The sequence below is a fragment of the Mercenaria mercenaria genome, chromosome 11 (genome assembly GCF_021730395.1).
Source record: "Mercenaria mercenaria strain notata chromosome 11, MADL_Memer_1, whole genome shotgun sequence".
NCBI classification, from domain to species: domain Eukaryota; kingdom Metazoa; phylum Mollusca; class Bivalvia; order Venerida; family Veneridae; genus Mercenaria; species Mercenaria mercenaria.
In genome coordinates, this window is record NC_069371.1 from 70,219,937 (window position 1) to 70,240,572 (window position 20,636).

A 20,636-nucleotide genomic window follows, 5' to 3' on the forward strand; every position below is an offset into this window, starting at 1 on the left:
AGTTGGGTCTTAACCTCTTATTATAAATCGTTATATAATTTTACCAAATACAGTATGGCCCAAAATCTTACGAAGTTTGTAAACCACATCACCATTAAAAATCGGGTTTTGTAAAACTTTCTGGCAGAAGTGTCTTTCAATGAATACCGAGTTTTAGAACGAAATATTAATTACGGTCGTAATGTTGAGGAAAATATTGACGCAATTTATAATAGTAATAGTCTAAAAACGAAGCAATAGTATCCGAATTGTTAGTTTTATTTAACTGGGGCTCCAGGGATAAACAGTTTCCATCAGTTGAGCAAAAAACTAATTATCCATATTAAGTATATCACCCAGACAGCATGATGTGTTATCAATGCAGTAATAATTAAAAAATATGTAAGAAATACTTTTGAAGCATAGTATGCAACCAAGCAGAATAGTTGTAGACTAGGTTTGGTTGAGTCTGCTAATGAAAGTGCAACACCTCACTGGATAAAGCGAAACTGTATTACAAAGATATTAAATGGACAACATGATCCCAAAGAACCAGAAAATATAACAACACTGAATCCAAGTACGGGGAGACTTTTTACGGCAGCCACACGGCACTTAAAGAGTACTGTTTTGATAGTTGATAAATTATGTAAGATCCGTTGAAAGCATTGAAAGCAACCAAGCAGAATAATTGCAGACTCGGTTTGTTTATGGGAGGTAATAGGAAGTGCAACACCTCTTACGTCCAAAGAACCAACTTCAGCGAATCTCTATGACACAAATATTGAATGTACTCCATAATCCCAAAAGGACCAGAAAATATAACAACACGGTCTACCTACGTATCCGGGAAAAGACTCAACATACAATCATTACAATATAAAAAAGTCTGCGTCATGGGGTGCACAATTTGTTCCCATGAAAATACCATTTACTTGTGTGGTTGAAGTTTTTACGTATGTTTGTTTTTTAATACCTATAATGGATTGAAATTTTACACATTAGTCCACTGCGATGAACGGACTTGCATTAAACAAGTTCAATAATTCTATTTTCTTTTACAAAATTATTCTCCTTTTACGACTAAGCAATGTATTGTTAAGTTTTTGTATGTAAGCTTATATCTTACCCGCCCGCTTAGCTCAGTAGGTAGAGCGTCGGTCTACGGATCGCGGGGTCGTGAGTTCGATCCACGGGCTGGGCGTATGTTCTCCGTGACTATTTGATAAACGACATTGTGTCTGAAATCATTAGTCCTCCACCTCTGATTCATGTGGGGAAGTTGGCAGTTACTTGCGGAGAACATGTCTGTACTGGTACAGAATCCAGGAACACTGGTTAGGTTAAATGCCCGCCGTTACATGACTGAAATACTGCTGAAAAACGGCGTTAAACCCAAAACAAACAAACAAACAAACAGTACCTACAAATGGGTAAGGGTCGAAACAGCATACATTTGTCCCCTATGATGATATGATATGTTGTGAACGGGTTCCATAGCTCTATAGCTCTACTTTGCATTTTCTAAAAGTCCCTTTTTCGACTTAATAGTGTTTGTTAAAGGTTTTGTATATAAGCTGGTATCTCAGTACCTTCCAAAGGGAATACATTCAAACGTCACACACTTATTTCAAAACGATACTCTGACATTGCTTAAGTTTTAACTCCATTGTGCTCTTTCACAAAATTATCATTTTAGACTAAGAAATGTTGACCCCTCTAAAGTTAATCGCTACGCTTTCCTAGTTGATGATGCGATGACTAATAAAGTGTAAGACTCCTTGATACAATTTTCCTATATCCTACATAAAACGGACGGAGGAAGTGGGATTTTGTACGCTTGGTGCACTGGTGTAATTATACCTAAGATTTACCATAATTTTATATTTTACTTAATATGATGTTGTATTTCTCAGCGGGGAATGATTTTATTTACATTGTGCTGTTGAAAATAGGGTAAGTGCGAGGTTGGCATGCCCTAAACGCGTTTAAACCCCCAGTTTCCTTTATATAGGTTAATGGCCGTTCCAAGGCGGTGCCACTATTTTCAACTTGTTTTCTGTGTGTCCTGTATTTTGTGTTGCGATTGTTGTCTTGTTTGTTGTTAGCGTTTCTTTCCTCTTTATCCTCATTCCCCCTATTACCCCTATCCTTTCCCTTTGCATTTGAACTCATTTGCTTTGGCATCCCCTCCCCTTTTACTATGAGTAAGTTATCGTGACCACTTTAATTTGGCTGCCGGAATCCTAAGGCGGTGCCCGATTGTTTTTTCCCTGCTTATGTGTGTGCGTTTGTGTGCTTGTGCGTCTGTGTGTCTTGGGTGGTGCCCTACGGTGTTGTTATATCTTACTTGTCTGTTTCTCTATGTAATTTAGTTATGTGTGTGTGTGTGTGTGTGCGTGCGTGCGTGCGTGCGTGCGTGTGCGTGCGCGTGTGTGTGTGTCTTTTGTACACGAGTGTGCGCTGCTGTGGTTTACATTGTAAGGAACTGTGATTAGGGAACGTAGCATTCCCTTTTGAATATACATCCTTGTTCCATTTTATCTTCCCCACCCTTTCTACCCCCTACCCTTCCTCCCCCTTTTTTCTATATTTTGCATAAAATTAAAAAGTACTTGTTGGATTTTGAAGCAACCCGTCCATTATATTTTTCCGTTACAGCTTCTTTTTGTTGTTTATCTACTTTGCAAATGCGTGACCCTGAGGCAGTGTTTGTGGTGCTCTGTGCTTCCAAGAAATCTACCCTTAGCTATTATCTTTTGTAGGGTGTTGCATATTCCACTACCTCTCATGAACAGACTCCCTAAAACCGAGTCTGCTATCATTTTGCTTTGTTGCATTCTATGCTTCCGAATGATCTTCTTTCAGATTTTATTGTATCCGATATTTCAGTACCCACTTACGGGAATAGATTAAAACTTCACAATTTTTTCCCTTCTCATACTAAGTTTTTTTCGGTAAACTTATATCTCAATGCCTATAATGGGAATATATTGAACGTTCACACACTCGATCATTTTGATGATCTGTTATAAACTGCACAATTTCCTACAAATTTTACAAAATTAAACCCCTTTTCGACTTAGCAATTTTTAGTTCGGGTTGTGTATGTAAGCTGAAACTTAACGCACTTATTTCTTGCGATGAACTGAAGTGCATTGTACACGTTCCATAACTCAGTGCTGTTTTATTACAAAATTATGCCAACGTTTGATTAAGCAAAGTTTTTGCATGTACCCTGTCATCGCTGTACTTTCTACCGGGAATGGGTTGTAACTTAACACATATGTTCACTGCAAACGACTGACTTGCATTGCATAAGTTATGTAACTCCATGTTGCTTTTTTATAACGTGATGCAATGTTTGGTCAAGTCTTTGTATGTAAGCTGATATCTCAGAACCGAGTAATTGGAATTGGTTTAAAGTCAACCTTTTCCTACTTAGCATTGTTTGGTTAGGTTTCCATGTAAGCTGATCTCTCAGTACCCACAAATGGGAATGGATTGAGACCTGTCCACTGTGTTGATCTGACATGCAATGCACAGGTCCCACGTCTCTTCTTTGCATTTTCAAAAATTTATACCACCTTTTCCACTTAGCAATTTATGATTAAATCTTTCAAAAAAATTGTATGTACGCTGGTATTTCAGTACCAAACAGAATATTGAAACTTCACACACTGCGATGAATTGACTTGAATAGCACAGGTTCCATAACTCTGTTTTGCTTCTTTTACAAATTTATGCCCCTTTTTCGACCAAACAGTGTTTGGTTAATTATTTGTATGTAAGCTGAAATCTCATTACTTACTTATAGGAACTGATTGAAATTTCATACACTTACTGTAATTATATAATATGTAGCGCATAGGTTCCATTTTTACAATATTAGGCCTTATTTTCGATTTAGAAAGTTTTGTTAACTTTTTGTTTGTAAGCTGGTATCTCAATACCTACTATTGTGAATGGACTGAAACTTCACACACGTATTCCCTGCGATAAAATAACTTCGCTCAGATTTGATAACTCTGTGTTCGGTTTAACAAAATTATGTTGTTAGCAATGTTTGGTTAAGTTTTAGTAAGTAAGCTGGTACTGCAATACTGATTGAATGTTTACACATTTATTTACTATGATAAACTGACTTGCACTAGTTCCATAACTCTACTTTGTATTGTTACACAATCATTCTCCTTTTTGACGTTGTGATTTTTGGTTAAGTTTCAAGTAAGCTGATAACTCAGTACTCACAATTAGGAATGGATTAAAACTTCAAATATTTATCCACTGTGAATATTTTAGTAACAAAATATTTAGAGACTAGTAATTAGACTACTGAATAATCATAGAAAACAGAATGGTTAAAAGTAAAATCTCCTGTATTTTACTTAGATAGCAAGCGAACCTAAAATTGGAGTTCTGAAGCAAATTTCGGATATGCAAAGTCAGAAAAGCAAATGCAGGAGACTGTCGGACTCTGAAAGACACCAGAATATACAGTATTTTATTATTTTCAGTAAAATGTTTTGATAGATTATCCGAATATTTTAAGATATGATGTAAAGTGTGTGATGAAGATTTGGCATGTTACTGACATATATATTTTTGCTCAACGACGTTAAAAATTTCTATGAAGTTCTTGACACCACGTTTCTTATAGCATCAATGACTAACGTTAAAGTGTTGTAACTTTCGAAATAGTATTTTTATTTCAGTTTTGCCGTGATAAGAAAAATAGTAATAAGACTTAAATGAAAATTAAATCTTTGTTTTGGGTTCTCTCAAACATTTATCATAACTTGAGACGCATTTGGAGCCAAATATAGAACTCACGCAAATGTAACACTTGGACTTAAAGACCCAATTCAGAATAACTGTATCATTTTTTATTTCTATGATAGTTATTCATGATTAGCATAAAAAATGAGAAATACAAGTATTTAGTTACAAACTAACAGTGACATATATTAGCTCAAGACAATGTGTTTTATGTCTAAACATTGTATTTAAAGAATTTAGCAGTATTTGCAAAGAACTTGATGTATTTAGTTTTAAGTTCAGACCTCACCATGCTTGTACAAAGTATGTTTTTAAAACTGTTCTGAATAGAGATTGACTGAATTAGTTTGCAGATGAAGTTGTGACAACACTTTAACTCAAGAAGGGCCTAGATTGTTCACCTGTCATCTTGTAGTATAGCTGTATTGTACATGTTATTTTCACAATGTTTTTCATCAAGTTTAATAGGAGGTCACTTGGTTTTGGTTGGTCTTTAAGCATTATTATATCAATTAGGTCAGTAATTCGGTAAAAATGTTGGAAACAATAAAGCTATTTCTTTTTACTTTTTCAGTCTTTGGACTAACCACGGATTTGCATTTCAGTAGGAACTTTGCAAACTTCTATTACATGTCTCAGTTTTCGTCAGTTTAGTATAGAACTTTTATGAAAACTAAATATTCTATTGGGATGAGTAAATTAACTCTGAAATGGTCTTTCTTTGTATTCAAAGACGATTTGAATATTTAAACACTAGCATCTTTCAAATCAGCAAAACTATCATTTTTAACGTAATGGGAGAAATATATTCTTTAAAACTTGAGGTTATAAAGGTCCTGGTATTGTTCAGTTTTATCTGTTAATATAAAATATGTTCAGAAATTTTGTTATTTCTGTTTAGTTAGGTCGCATTTTGTTCCTTCCTGTGTTATTCCTTTTTGAAAGTCATCCTGGAATAACGAAAATATAGATGAAAATCTTATCTTGTCGACGTAAAAATAGTAACAGAGGTAGTACCGACTCAGGAAAAGACACGTAGGTTTGCCAGCTTGTTCAAGTTCTATTTCAGGTAACACAATTGTGTTCCTAAATTGGAGATACAGTAGTTCAAAACTACTTTGATTACTTAGTAAAGACAAACAGAATCTGTACTGCATACCATACATTGATATATACGAGTATTTGTTTCAAGTTTAAATGAATTCAAATAATAGTAAAGCAATTATAATTCACACATGAAGGTGTATGGCTTTAAGAACAATTTGACCCCAGTGGTGGTTTTGCCACTAACCGTTCCAAGGCGGTGCCCCACTGTGTTCATGTTGTGTGTGTGTGTGTGCGTGTGCGTGTGCGTGTGCGTGTGTGTTCGCGTCCGCATGCTGGTTTTGCGTTTGGGGAGGCTGCGTTTCGAGAACGTGGTTTACCCTGTTTTTTCATCCTTGGTATTTTGAATATCAAAAAAAGGAATGACAGATTCTAGACACTTCTCTTCTCAATTTTGTGATGAAGTTGTGCAAATTTAAAGAAAGTCCCAAAAGGAAGGTGTCTAAAACAAGGACACGTCTTACACAACTTTCAATACTTTTCTCATTATCTATCAAACTCGGATAATTTAATTGACTAACTCAATCTTCAGTAGATTGTTTTCCATGCATTGATGATTTTTTCAGCTTTTTAGCTCACCTGTAACGAAGTGACAAAGGTGAGCTATTGTGACCGCTTGACGTGCGTCGTGCGTAGTGCGTCGTCCGTCGTCCGTCAACAATTTCTAAAAAAGTCTTCTTCTTGAAAACCACCAGACAGAATTACACCAAACTTCACAAAAATGATCCTTGGGTGGCCCCTTTCAAAACTATTCAAAAAAATTGAATTCCATGCAGAACTCTGGTTGTCATGGCAACCGAAAGGAAAACTTTAAAAATCTTCTTGTCCAAAACCACAAGGTCTAGGGCTTTGATATCTGGTGTGTATCATCAATTAGTTGTCTTCTACCAAAATTATTCAAATTATCCCCCTAGAGTCAAATATGGCCCCGGCCCGGGGGTCACATGGTTTATATAGACTTACATAGGGAAAACTTTGGAAATCTTCTTGTACAAAACCACATGGCCTAGGGCTTTGATATTTGGTATGTAGGATCATCTAGTGGTTCTCTGCCAAGATTTTTCAAATTATCCCCCTAGGGTCAAATATGGCCCGCCCCACATAGACATATATAGGAAAACAAGTTTAAAAATCTTCTTGTCTGAAACCACAACACTCCGACCTTTGATATTTGGTTTGTAGCATTGTCTTATGGTCCTCAACTAAAATTGTTCAAATTGTACCCCTTTGGGTGAAAAGCGGCCCTGCCCTGGGGGTCCCAAAATTTATATAGACTTACATAGGAAAAAGCTTTAAAAATCTTCTTGTCTGAAACCATACGACCTAGGCTTTTGATACTACCCATTATTTCTGTTTATTAAAATATTTCTGCATCAGCCTGTCGAATTTGTAGTCTTGCTATTGTGATCTTATTTCATTATATCCAGCAACAGAAACAAAAAACTAAATTCGAATTAATGTAAATAAGGTATGTCATTTTGCGCTGTACTGAAAAGACAACGTTAGTGGTCATGGCAGCGAAATGGAGAAAAAACACTCGGAAATATCGCCAATTTTAATCTGTGAAAATTTTATAACAGACCGTTGAAAAATGAGGGGTGGCGCATTCTATAATAAACGAGGAAACATATTATGCTTTTAAACATATATTTGTTATCGGTAATGTCATTTGTTACGACATTGACAGAAAGGTATCGGTGTGTCAGATTCATGCAAGTGTCACATACGTAGCGATACATGTTTTATGAGGACTGTGTTAACAAATATGTGATTCAACGTTAAAAACCCCTTAACTGCAATTTTTACACGTCACATGTTGTCTCTGCAAAGACGTTACGAACAAATTGGTTGTAACTGTTGTGCGCTGGGAATTGTACCTATTTTTCAGCCGAATCTTCCCATCGCCAAAACCAGTTTGCATCTAATACAGGTTTTTTAGGTTGCTAAACATGTCATAATGGTGAGCTTATTTAAAGGTAATGGTGGGTAAATGATTGAAGATATATCCTTTTTTCCGCATTCGAAATACTTTTGATAAGATCAGTGTGCGACTTTTGTCAAAAATTCGATTTATACTTTAATCAAAACACAAATAAGACTTTTTTAAAAGTGCAAAAATTAATATTTTATATGCTTTTTTTGAACAGTTTCTGTCTTATTATTCATAACAATCGTCAATATTAAAAATCGTATGTCCAACATATATCAAAGAGTGGTAATTTTCGCTTTATACCCATATTTAGTAAAAGTGTTTTTAAAACCTGTTTTGCCGAGACATGCACCACACGACATCCTTATCCATAGTGTTATGGAACTGTTTGAAATTTAAGAATGAATCGGGTCTATTGTTCGAGGAATCGCCAGTCTTTTCGGCGTCATATCATACATGTACTTTTTAAAGTCAAGATGCCCTTGACGGAAAATATTTCTTTCAAAATTGTATTTTGTTGAAACAGTGTCTTATACATTATCTACAATAACGCCATTATGCTTTTTTATTATTAAGAACGACACACTTTCTGAATGTCTCGTAAAATAAGAGCTAGTTTATACGTGTTTTGGCATCGGGGAAAGTTGAACGTGCCTTCCATGATGTGCATATGTTGACGTTACATTTTCGTGTAAATAGAAATGTTGAACTTTCATACTGCATTTGAACAGTTATCTTAAATAAGAAAGCAATAGATAAAACAAACAACTAATTTTTTATTGGCCTATACGCTTGTCATTGTGAGAGTAAACGACAGCTGGCGACTGTGACGTATATACTGCGGCGATATCAAACTATCGGTTTTTTTGTTTGAAGTTGTTCAAAGTGAAACGCGGGAAAATTGTCAAACGGGAAAGATCTTCTTAACGGGTAGTATTTGGTATAATGCATTGTCTAGTAGTCTTCTACCAAAATTGTTCAAATTATGCCCCTGGGGTTAAAAGAGGCCCCGCCCTGGGGTCACTTAGTTATTATGTGAGTTATATAGGAAAAAATATTTAAAAGAATCATCTGATCCTATTTCCAAGACTTTAATTATAATTACCTGATGACCCCAAGTAATATGATGTCACTTGACTGTGACCTTGACCTACTGACCTACTTTCTTGTTTTTTTTAAGATACAGCCTTGAAATTTTGATGACATACACAGTTTTGCACACAAATCGTAAAACTGAATTTCATTGACCATGAATGTGACCTACTTACTTTCTTAATATTTTATCTTCAGTTTGACATTTGAAACATGTAGCTCATATTACTCAGGTGAGTGATCCAGGATCATCATGACCCTCTTGTTTAGCTCACCTGAGTGCTCGGGATGAGCTATTGTGATCGCTCACCGTCCGGCGTCCGTCCGTCCGTCCACACTTTCCTTTAAACAACATCTCCTCTGAAACCATTTGGTGGAAGTTGATGAAACTTGGCCTGGATGTTCTTTGGATTGTCTCCTTCAAAAATTGTTAAAAGAATTGAATTCCACACAGAACTCTGGTTGCCATGGCAACCGAAAGGAAAAACTTAAACAATTTTCTTGTCCAAAACCGCAAGGCATAGAGCCTCGATATTTGGCATGTGACATTAACTAAAAGTCCTCAATGAAGATTGTTCAAATTATGCCCCTGAGGTTAAAAAAAGCCCCGCCCCGGGGGTCCCAAGTTTTACATAGACTTATGTAGGAAAAAACTTTAAAAATCTTCTTGTCTGAAACCATAAGACCTAGGGCTTTGATATTTGGTATGTAGCATTGCCTTGTGGTCCTCTACCGAGATTGTTCAAAATACCCTGGGGTGAAAAGAGGCCCCGCCCCGGGGGTCCCAAGTCTTGCCTAAAACTCAAGGCCTAGGCTTTTGATATTTGGTTTGTTGCATTGCCTAGTGGTCCTCTACCAAAATTGTTCAAATTATACCCCTGGGGTGAAAAGAGGCCCCGCCCCGGGGTCCCAAGTCTTGCCTAAAACTCAAGGCCTAGGCTTTTGATATTTGGTTTGTTGCATTGCCTAGTGGTCCTCTACCAAAATTGTTCAAATTATACCCCTGGGGTGAAAAGAGGCCCTGCCCCGGGGGTCCCAAGTTTTACATAGACTTATATAGGAAAAACTTTAAAAATCTTCTTGTTTGAAAGTTCAAGACCTAGGCCTTTGATATTTGGTATGTAGCATTGCCTCGTGGTTCTCTAACAAGAGTGTTCCTGGGGTGAAAAGAGGCCCCGCCACGGGGGGGGGTCACTTTTATATGAGTTATTTAGGAAAAAATACTTCAAAAGTTATCTGATCATATTTCCTAGACTGTTTAATTATAATTACCTGATGACCCCAAGTAATTAGGGTCACTTGACTGTGACCTTGACCTACTGACCTACTTCCTTGTTTTTTAAGATACAGCCTTAAAATTTGGATGACATATACAGTTTTGCACACCGATCTTAACAGCATAGAAATTTGGACCACGTTTATAACTTTCGATAAAGATTTCAGTACTCATCTTTAATGTTCTTAGCCCTGACCTACTGACCTACTTTTTTGTTTTTGAAGCTACAGCAAAGAGATTTGGACAAAATGTATAATGTTTGATACAGATTTCAATACTCATCTTGAATAGTCTTAATCATGACCGACTGACCTACTTTTTCGTTTTTGAAGTTACAGTATAGAAATTTGAACCACCTGAATAATCTTTACCATGACCTTCTCGCCTAGTTTTTAGTTTTTGAAGTTTTGGCAAAGAAATTTGTTCAAGCAAGCAATTTAATTCAGGGGAGCGATATAGGGCCATCATGGCCTTCTTGTTTACGTTTGTATTCATGTTTGTATAAAAAAATTAATACAGGCTACCATTTATTTTATTAGTATTGATGCATGTTTGTACCTGACCAGTTTTATCCTGTTGACGTTTATTGTTATCTCTGGCGTGACTTCTTCTGATGTGAAAACATATCACTCTCCGCTGGATTTTGTTAGGGTAATATTTGAGGTCATCGTATTCGCAAATGCCCTCAGAGTGCTATTGACGGAAATATACCAAATTGCAACGTAAATATTTTTCATATGTTAATCTTAGTTTAGTTAACACTACTACGTTCAATATTTCATTTGCTGCACTTAGAGCCACCTATTAAATATTACTAAATACATTATTTTATCGCTTAGGATTGTTACTCGAGTTAGTTTAAAGAAATATATTCCTACGATATGTTTTGCATAAGTATCCGACCAACCTGCGTCCGGTCCATACATTTAAAGCAAACTTCTACATTTAAAGTGACATTTCTCTAAACGTCTTTTAGGTATCTTACAATAAATTCATTTGAAAATATTACATATATCGTTTATGCATTTTTCGTAACTCTGTACTTCGTATGTAGATGTACATGATCAATGCCAACCCCGTTACAACAATATTATGACTATGAATGACTGTATGTATGTATGTATATATGTATGTATCTTGCGTGCACACGTAAGTTCGTATACACTTTTTGATGTACGTAATATTTTTATTTCAATATATGTTTTCTTGCTTGTAGACTGCGCACCGGGTACCTTGTAGACAAAACAAACATCCTGGAGATAATAGCACCAGCTCTCTTACTCTCAGTTTTACCAATGCGGTATATCCATGAACAAGCTCACTGGTTTATCTTTGCTGCCAGTTACTTTCTCTGGATGTTACAGATAATCAAATATGCTCCTGTCTTCAAGTAAGAACGAAGTGAATAATTGACTTTTTATTGTATTTTCGAGCAAAATCGTATAGCAAAAAGTTCCAGGTGACCTTGTACAGCTGAATTAAAATATCATCATTAAACCCGTATATTTTGAAATAAGCACACTTCCCTAGGTTTCAAAAATTCAGTATTTTGTTAACAGATAATATATTCATTTCACATACTGCTAGATAAACACAGGTATATGATTTCGGTAATATTGTTAGTTTAGTTTCATGTAAACGCCGTTTTTCGACTTTTTTTATTTAATCTAACTCTTCGAGTAATAACCTGTTCTCCGCAAGTTACCATAAAATAAAGGTTAAGGACGAAAAATATCAGACTCGATATGTTCTATCAAATTGTCACTTAGAACACATGGCTTACTAGGTGACTGACTTGACAATCTAACTGTGTTTTTTATGCTTCACGTAGGGGAAGCTTATAGTCGCTTCTTCGTCCGTACGTCCGTCTGTCCGAGCAAACGAGAGAGCATTTGTTGGCTACTGAGGACAATAGGTTACAGTAAATTTTATTCATTTCGTACTGCTAAATGGATACTTTCTGTCGCTTGTGCTGGCTCGCCTCAGCGAGACAGTAATACAATAGGATTTTACTATGAAAACTACCTAAAACACCAAACATTTCCAATTCCTGGCTCCCAGCTTTTCCCTTCAATTACAAGGAACAAGCAAGCAACCTTAAACAAAATGTCGGTTCGCTTATCAAAAGTGACCAATCGAAAGATAGTTTACAAAATGCCATACTAGGCCGCGGCCATCTTAAATGAACAAATAGAGCTAAATTACACGCAAAGGACCAATTTATCGCAAGTAGAATATTGCCTCATTCGATTCTCCCTAATTGCAGAAACATACTTAACAGTAAGAGAAACGTTGGGTAGCTGAGCCAGTTGAACACTTAGAAGCTTGCCTATTAGAAACAAATGCCATTAGGATATCTTAACACTAGAAATGTTTCAGGGACTGGATACATGTTTAAATTCATTTTGGGCAGGATGATTCAAGTTGCTTCTTTAGTGGTAATAATGAGTGATGACAAAACTTACATCGGGACTATGTGGACACTTCTCTAATATCGAGGTAGTACTATAAACGTTCATAGACCCTTTTTGTCAATGACATGTCACTTCGGGCTCCATCCCTTCTCTCTATTACAAGAGCTAAGCGAGCCACTTTCTAGTTTTTTAAAAGCTATACTTGTTGGCTATTTATATCAAATGAAATACTGTAAATAAAGGTCCGTTCGTAAGATCGTCCGTTCGTCAGTCCCACGGAGTATTTCTCAGCAACCACTGGTTAGAATTTATCGTAACTCATATGAATCTTTACTATTAAGAGGACATGTGCATATTGTCTTTATGTTCCGGTTGGGTAATTTTTCAGGGAGGTAATGCCCTGAGATTATTCAACAGTAGTATACTATAGGTAAATTCTTGTCAGCAGTTTTCCTTAGCAACCACTGGTTGAAATTAAGTGAATCTTTATAGGAAATTTCACTATTTAGAAGAGATTCTTAAAATTGTCTTCGTTTTCCGGTCGAATGACTTTCACTGAGTCATAACCCTTTAGATTTTTCAACAGTAGTATACTATTGTTCAATTCTAGTCCAGAGTGTTTCTCACTGGTTTGGTGCACCCCTGGCTCAGATAGTTTAAACACAGTAATATATATGTAAACCAGGGTGTAGGAGGGTTGGGGAGATGCAACATTTTGATGCTTTAAACACAAAATATTGCAGTCTCCGGAGTTCTAAGAGAAAGTCATTTCTGTCGTTACTGAAGTTTCACAAGTGTTTTGTAATTTTCTTACTTGAAGAAAAGTTCGAATAAATTAAACTTTTATTACAATGAGTTAAAAACATGAATATTGTTATTCACATTTGTTGGTCTATGTGTTTAAGAGCTGTTCTAGGGGAGCAGTAGTCTAGTGGATAAGGTGTCGGCCGCTCAATCTAGGGGTCATGCGTTCGAGATCCACTGGGGTCACGACCATGACTTCTCACATGACACCAGTACTGGTTTTTCCAGGAAGCGGACTCAAGAGTGGTTCCAATAAGCTTGAAGCTTTCATCACAATCGAGGTAAAACAAATTGGTATAAACTAAACCCAAGAGCTGTTCTCAATAAAATTGTTATTTTAATATCTCTGTATGAGTGGGATATGGGTTCATCCCCCATAAAATTTTGAAATTTGTGCATGCTAAATCTTGAATTTTAAGGGGATTTCAACATTGAAAATTATTATTGTTGATTACGGTAGGTTTAAGTTGTGTAATGTCAACAAGCCTTCGAAATGTGTATTTTGAGTAGAAATCTTTATTAGGATGCAATATCCTTGTAGGAAATGGTACTGCAGATGATATTGAATATTTCAAAAGCCAAATCTTGATATCTAATGAGATTTTAGGATAAAATTATCAGTATGGTCTGATAAATAAGAAGCAAATACATATGTACTGAAAAGATGATGCTCCCCTCTCCCACTTCTTGCGCCTTTGTATACAGTATAGATTACATTTTATATGCTGAAACTATCAATATAACATACTGCAGTCAAAATAGTACCGCACCTATTTTCAAATCAATCTCACACCAATCTTTAGCAGTGTTCAATAGTTCAACGTTGATGGAAATGCTGCTCTTCCTTACTAACGAAGTGTTATATCCTGATATATATATATATATATATATAAAAGTTCAATTTGTTTAATTATTTTAATTCTTCACTGCAAGCGCTTTCAATACATATATCTTCAGGCAGTTCAAAATGTAAACTGCCTGAAGATATATGTATTGAAAGCGCTTGCAGTGAAGAATTAAAATAATTGTAAAACACAGAAGTCTGCTGCTGTTTATTCCTTACAACTTGAACTTTTATATATTTTATACCTGCACAAGGATTTTACTGACTTTTTTAATATATATATATATATATATATATATATATATATATATATATATATATATATATATATATATATATATATATACTTACCTTTTTATGTAAGTATAAACAATTGAATGAAAAAGCAATTAGAAAGCAAAGAATATGGCGTTTAGAACAAGAGCCGTAACAGGAGACTTAGCGCTCGACTATTTCGGCTGTACAAGGATAACAAGGATAAATACGAACAAAATTTGGTGCCATATTCTGACAACTTGCTTTGCATAATGAAAACAATAAAATATCGTCGTGTTTAAAATATAATACGATAGTCTGTCTTTCTCTGCAGGCATACACGTACATACACTTATAGTGTTATCTTATAATCATAGTTGTAAGACTTTTTACAAATTTAGGCGTGAGAAAAATCGCAGCAGCTTCGATACCACTCGCATTGCAAAGGGAAATAAGAGGTGCACTAGCTTAATAAATCATTGTAAAGTTCCGTGAAATAACTCAGATAGCCAAAAATTGCTTTAATGCATTATTACACGACAATACAAATTGAAGCGTAAAAGTTTCTTACCTGCATCTCCGAAAAACAGCGCTCTACTTAATGTGCTTTGTCCGTCAAATTGCGTAAAGTTTCAGCTGATTTGGTTACGATCACACACCGTGCAATCGCTGACGCCAGGTCGAGTAGGAAAGCTCTAAGTATATTTCATATACTAGTAGTCGAGCTAAAAATTGAAAAAAAAAAATCCAATTTGGAGCAAGATTTTTTTTAGTGCTTTGTGAGTCAGATTTTTTTCAAGCAAAGCCAAAGTCAGACGTTTTTCCCAAAAACACCCCAGACATCTCCTTCCCCAGAATATCAAATGGTTAGCCTCTAAGACATGACGAAAACTTCACGTCAAGCAAGGAATTCATGAATTCAAAAATGACCTTTTCTTTAGTATGGAGCACTTCCGATTTAGCACAAAATAGAAACAAAGATTTACAAGGTTTACAAATTTCAAAACTGTTTTTTTATTGGTCTTGGACACAAACGTTTCATGACCGTTAAAGGGAAGCACCCTCTGATTTTTGCCAATTGAATTTCGTAATTCAGAAAGTAGATATATATACTACATTTAACAAAACTCCAACGCCTCTTCGATATTTTGCAATACCTTTTGTATGACGTAACAGTACATGTTTGAAATGTCTCTCACATTTAGAACTAATATGTTGTAAATAATAACTACACTTTCAACAACATCAAGTTATACAATTATATCATTTTATTTTTATGGTATCAACAAAATCACAGAAAAACTCATAATTTACACATTAGCGAGTTTTGTTGTAATGCATGAAAATCGTGACTTCATATATCTGCATTCAGTGAATATCAATATCTACATACACGTCTCATTCGTTTGTAATTTTGTAAAGATGTTTTAGCTCTTGGCATATAATTATGGTTCAGTCAAGTACAAGCGCCCTCATAGCAACATCTTAGCCATTGTCCAATCATTAGTTTTCTAGGCATTGTACCTTTTTATTTGGCGAGGAAAGATCACTGCCAATTTTCGATACATGAAAAGGAGAATTAGTTTATGTTAAACTCATATAAAGAGAATTTAATTATCGCATTACGTTATATTTTACCTGTACAGTTGACGTTATCATTTGAGGCGGTGACCTCAGCGTTCAAATGAAATTGCCGAATTCCGTGGCAAATTTCAGTAAACCAACAAGAGCTGTCTGATGACAGCGCGCTCGACTATTCGAAGAATTGATTGAAGAATGGGGTCAAAATATTTCCACGGATATTCAAACAAAAGAAATAGATAGATTAGACAAACAATGTTCCTGTATTACTTTGATTTCGATAAGTCTTGCACTAAATGGCAATATATGAGCCAATTTCAAAGTCCAAAAAGGGCCATAATTCAGCCAAAATAGTTATGTACTCTTGCCTACAGATGGAAATCATAATGATAAACAAGTGTTCAAAGTTTAAAAGCCATATGTCAAATAGTTTTGACAAAACATGGACTTGTATGAAAACAGAACCAATTTCAAAGTCCAAAAAGGGCCATAATTCAGCCAAAATAGATGACAGAGTTATGTTCTCTTTCCAGATAGAGACTATTATACTAAACAAGTGATAAAAGTTTAAAAGCCATATGTCAAACACTTTACAAAAAATATGAACTGTTACAAAAAACTTAACCAAGATTTCTAAGTCAAAAAGGGCCATAATTCAGCCAAAATCTTTGACGGGGTTATGAACTCTTCCCTATAACTGGACATGGTGATGGTAAACAGGTGTTGAAAGTTTCAAAGCTTTATCTCAAAAGACTTTGTCAAAATATGAACTGGTACGAAATATTAACCCAGATTTCTAAGTCAAAAAGGGCCATAATTCAGCCAAAATCCTCGATGGAGTTATGTGCTCTTGCCTATAACTGGACATGGTGATGGTAAACAAGTGTTGAAAGTTTCAAAGCTTTATCTCAAAAGACTGTGTCTAAATATGAACTGGTACGAAAAACTTAACCAAGATTTCTAAGTCGAAAGGGGCCATAATTCAGCCAAAATCCCTGATGGAGTTACGTACTCTTGCCTATAACTGGCCATGGTGATGGTAAACAAGTGTTGAAAGTTTCAAAGCTTTATCTCAAAAGACTGTGTCTAAATATGAACTGGTACGAAAAACTTAACCAAGATTTCTAAGTCGAAAGGGGCCATAATTCAGCCAAAATCCCTGATGGAGTTATGTACTCTTGCCTATAACTGGCCATGGTGATGATAAACAAGTGTTAAAGGTTTCAAAGCTTTATCTTAAAAGACTTTGTCAAAATATGAACTGGTACGAAAAACTTAACAATGATTTCTAAGTCAAAAGGGGCCATAATTCAGCCAAAATCCTTGATGGAGTTATGTGCTCTTGCCTATAACTGGCCATGATGATGGTAAACAAGTGTTGAAAGTTTCAAAGCTTTATCTCAAAAGACTTTGTCAAAATGTGGACTGGTACGAAAAACTTAACCAAGGTGTGACGCCGACGCCGACGCCGACGCCGACGCCGACACCGACGCCGACGCCGACGCCGACGCCGACGCCATGGTGAGTAGGATAGCTCTACTTATTCTTCGAATAGTCGAGCTAAAAACAAATTGCATCGTCCGTCTGAGCCCAACACAAGGCAGACACATACATCAACAAAGGTTCAGCTGTTTGGACATTCTTTTGTAGCTAGAATGCGACGGTTCATCAATAATGCGGAGTTTTTATCGTACCATTTGGATTCGAAAGTACCTCCTTTAATTCAGTGCAAGAATTACGTAAGAACTTGCAGGCGGTGTCTGATTTCAGCCCTGATATAGTAGTGCTGGTCGTTGGCACCGTATATATTTATTGTCCGAAGCATTTCTTCTTCATACATGGAGGGATTTTGATGTAACTTGGCACAAATGTTCACCACCATGAGGCAACCTTGTTTTTAGAATTACTTCCCTTTGTCATGTCTATGAATAGCTTATATTGTAACTTTTTTACTACTGCCCGTAGGGAAAAATGTTACATGTTACATACAATTTTTAGGTGTATTTTGACCTATCTCTACCTTGTTAAGAGTTTTATGTGGACCTATATTATATAGAATTTTTTTAGGATTAACTTCCCTTTGTTGTTACTATAAATAACTTGTATTATAACATTTTTATAATTGGAAATACAAGTGCTAGTGTAAAGAAATTTGCTATGACGGGCGTATATTAAGACATTCTCGTTTTTAATTGTTTATATTTATAGATGCTATGAAACAATCAACAACTTTAGTTTTTCGTATATGCAAATTTTAATACAAGTGTTTTGTTATAGCATATTGTGTATATATAGTACAATATTGTTTGTACATCATTGACAGATATCAGTTCATTATATTATACTGCAGTAGAGAAAATTAGGTGCCTTCCAGTAGGGGACTTTGTATTGCATAGTAATACTTCATTCACTTGTTAAATACGTTTTTTTCATAACACATACTTTCAAAGAACTGCGTTTGCAAAGTTACACATATTTTCTTAAAAATCTTAGTCTTTTTATTATTAACAAGTTCAAATTGAACATAATTACTTACTGTAACACACACTTAAAAGAGATCGGACGGCAAAAGGCGGCATATTAGCTTTATTTTTTATTTTTCTCTCCCAAGGGATGGTTTATTCTGAACTGATTTATACATTCCTTCGATTACCTTTGTTTTGCGAAGCTTATAGGCAGATCCGGCGGTACAAGGCAGCAGATCTGCATTTTACATAATTTTGTTCTCTGTGGAGAAGGCATTTTCAAACTGAATGATATTACTTTTTTTGTAATAAGAACAATGTATTTAATCGAGATCTGACGGCGCAAGGCAGCATATCTGCATTTTGCATAATTTCTCTCTCTCTGGAGTAAGCAATTTTAAACTGAATGATATTACATGTACCTTATTATTACATTTATGAGTAGCTAGTATTCAATAAAGATCTGACGTCATAAGGCAGCAGATCTGCATGTTTTGCATAATTTCATTCCCTATGTAAATTTTAAAACTGATAATCTTACTCTATTTACTCTATTGTTACTTTAGTTTAAAGCTAGAATTTAAAAAAAAATGATCTGACGGCACAAGGCAGTAGATCTGCATTTAACATAATTTTGTTCTCTCTGTAGAATTCGAAATCGATTTCAAATCGAATGATATGACCGTATCATTACATTTTTGTAACTAGTATTTAAGAGAGATCTGACCGCACAAGGTAACAGATCTGGATTTTACATTATTTCGTTCTGTCCGTGGAAAGCATTTTCAAACTAAATGATATTACCTTATTGTTACATCTTTTTATAGCATCTAGTTAAGACAGACCTTACAGAACAAGGCAGCGGATTAACTTATTGTATTTCCTGGTTCAAACATTTACACGTATCAGTTGGCACAAGGTAGCAGATCTGTCGTAGATGTTTTCCTGCATGAGTCAATCTTAATGGAATGATATTACATTATTATGTTTGTAATTAGTACGGATGTAACAAAACAAGACATCAGATCTGTCCTGACATGTTCTTTCCATCAGCATAAGCCATGTGTAATTAAACATTACCGTATAACGGGTTTATTCTGCGGGCAAAAAATTTGCGGTTTTGTCCTAAAATGGGCCTAGTTTATTTCTGCGTTTTTTTTTTATTTCTGCGACCTTCGGGAAAAGCAGGAATTACTTTTTGCGGTTTGCTTTAACCGGATTTAAATTCTGCGCATTATATTGTGTAGCATATGTGATAGTTACATTCTCATGAACACTTATTGAAATGTACAAGAAATAAAATTTATTTCAAAAATATTGATAATAAATAAAGTGTGGCACTTACAAGTTATGTTTCGCATCTCTTTATTAACTGTTTCCAAAACTGCTGTACCCAGCAGCTCTGATAGTGCTCGATCCCCATCGGAAATAGGGTCCTTCTTTTTAAAATATCGCAAAATGCTCATTTTTATTTTCCCAAATTTATATAACGTTTGTCAATCTTTTCATAAACCAAGCGTGTTTTGTGATAAAGATTACACGCCCGAAACGGTAACCATTCATTCGTGGACAATAGATTAATACAATAACAAAAGCAATCAACCATAATCGATACGGTGCGAACAACTTGACAGCAGACGAAATACTCGTGAGATAAAGGTAACAGGTCATTATATTGAGCTAAATATAAAAGTTTATTTCTGCGTCAAAAAATTCTGCTGATAGTTTTAAAATGCGGAACTGATTTCTGCGTGACAGCCTCTACCCGCATAATAAGCAGAAATAAAGACCAGCAGAATTAACCCGCTATAAAGTATATCCGTTTAGTTAGTTCACATCTAGTTCAAGCAATATCTATTAGTATGAACTCGTTTTTGTTGATTTCCTTTAATGCAAAAGTAGACTACATATTTCTAAACGCTAGCAAGGCCACAGGCTTGTTGATATTGTTTTTAAGAACATGCATGTGTGTACATCATGTTTGATTAAGAAATTTGTTATTATTTACTACAATATAACGATGAAATACGTAGCAACTTTCCTGTATTTATACTTCTGGGTTTTCATTTGACACTTAACAGTAGCAGAAAATTGTCTTGTAAGTAGCGCATAC

The 20,636-nt window shown here is 35.4% G+C and overlaps 1 protein-coding gene across 1 annotated transcript in view; it reads left to right on the forward strand.

Annotated features, from left to right (window-relative positions):
- LOC123531960 (uncharacterized) overlaps positions 1-20,636 on the forward strand; it is a 142,294-nt gene that overhangs the window by 57,943 nt on the left and 63,715 nt on the right. The window contains exons 10-11 of the mRNA XM_045313280.2: positions 10,700-10,882; positions 11,377-11,550. Of these exons, the coding sequence (XP_045169215.2) occupies positions 10,700-10,882; positions 11,377-11,550 (357 nt within the window). The remainder of the gene's footprint in view (positions 1-10,699; positions 10,883-11,376; positions 11,551-20,636) is intronic.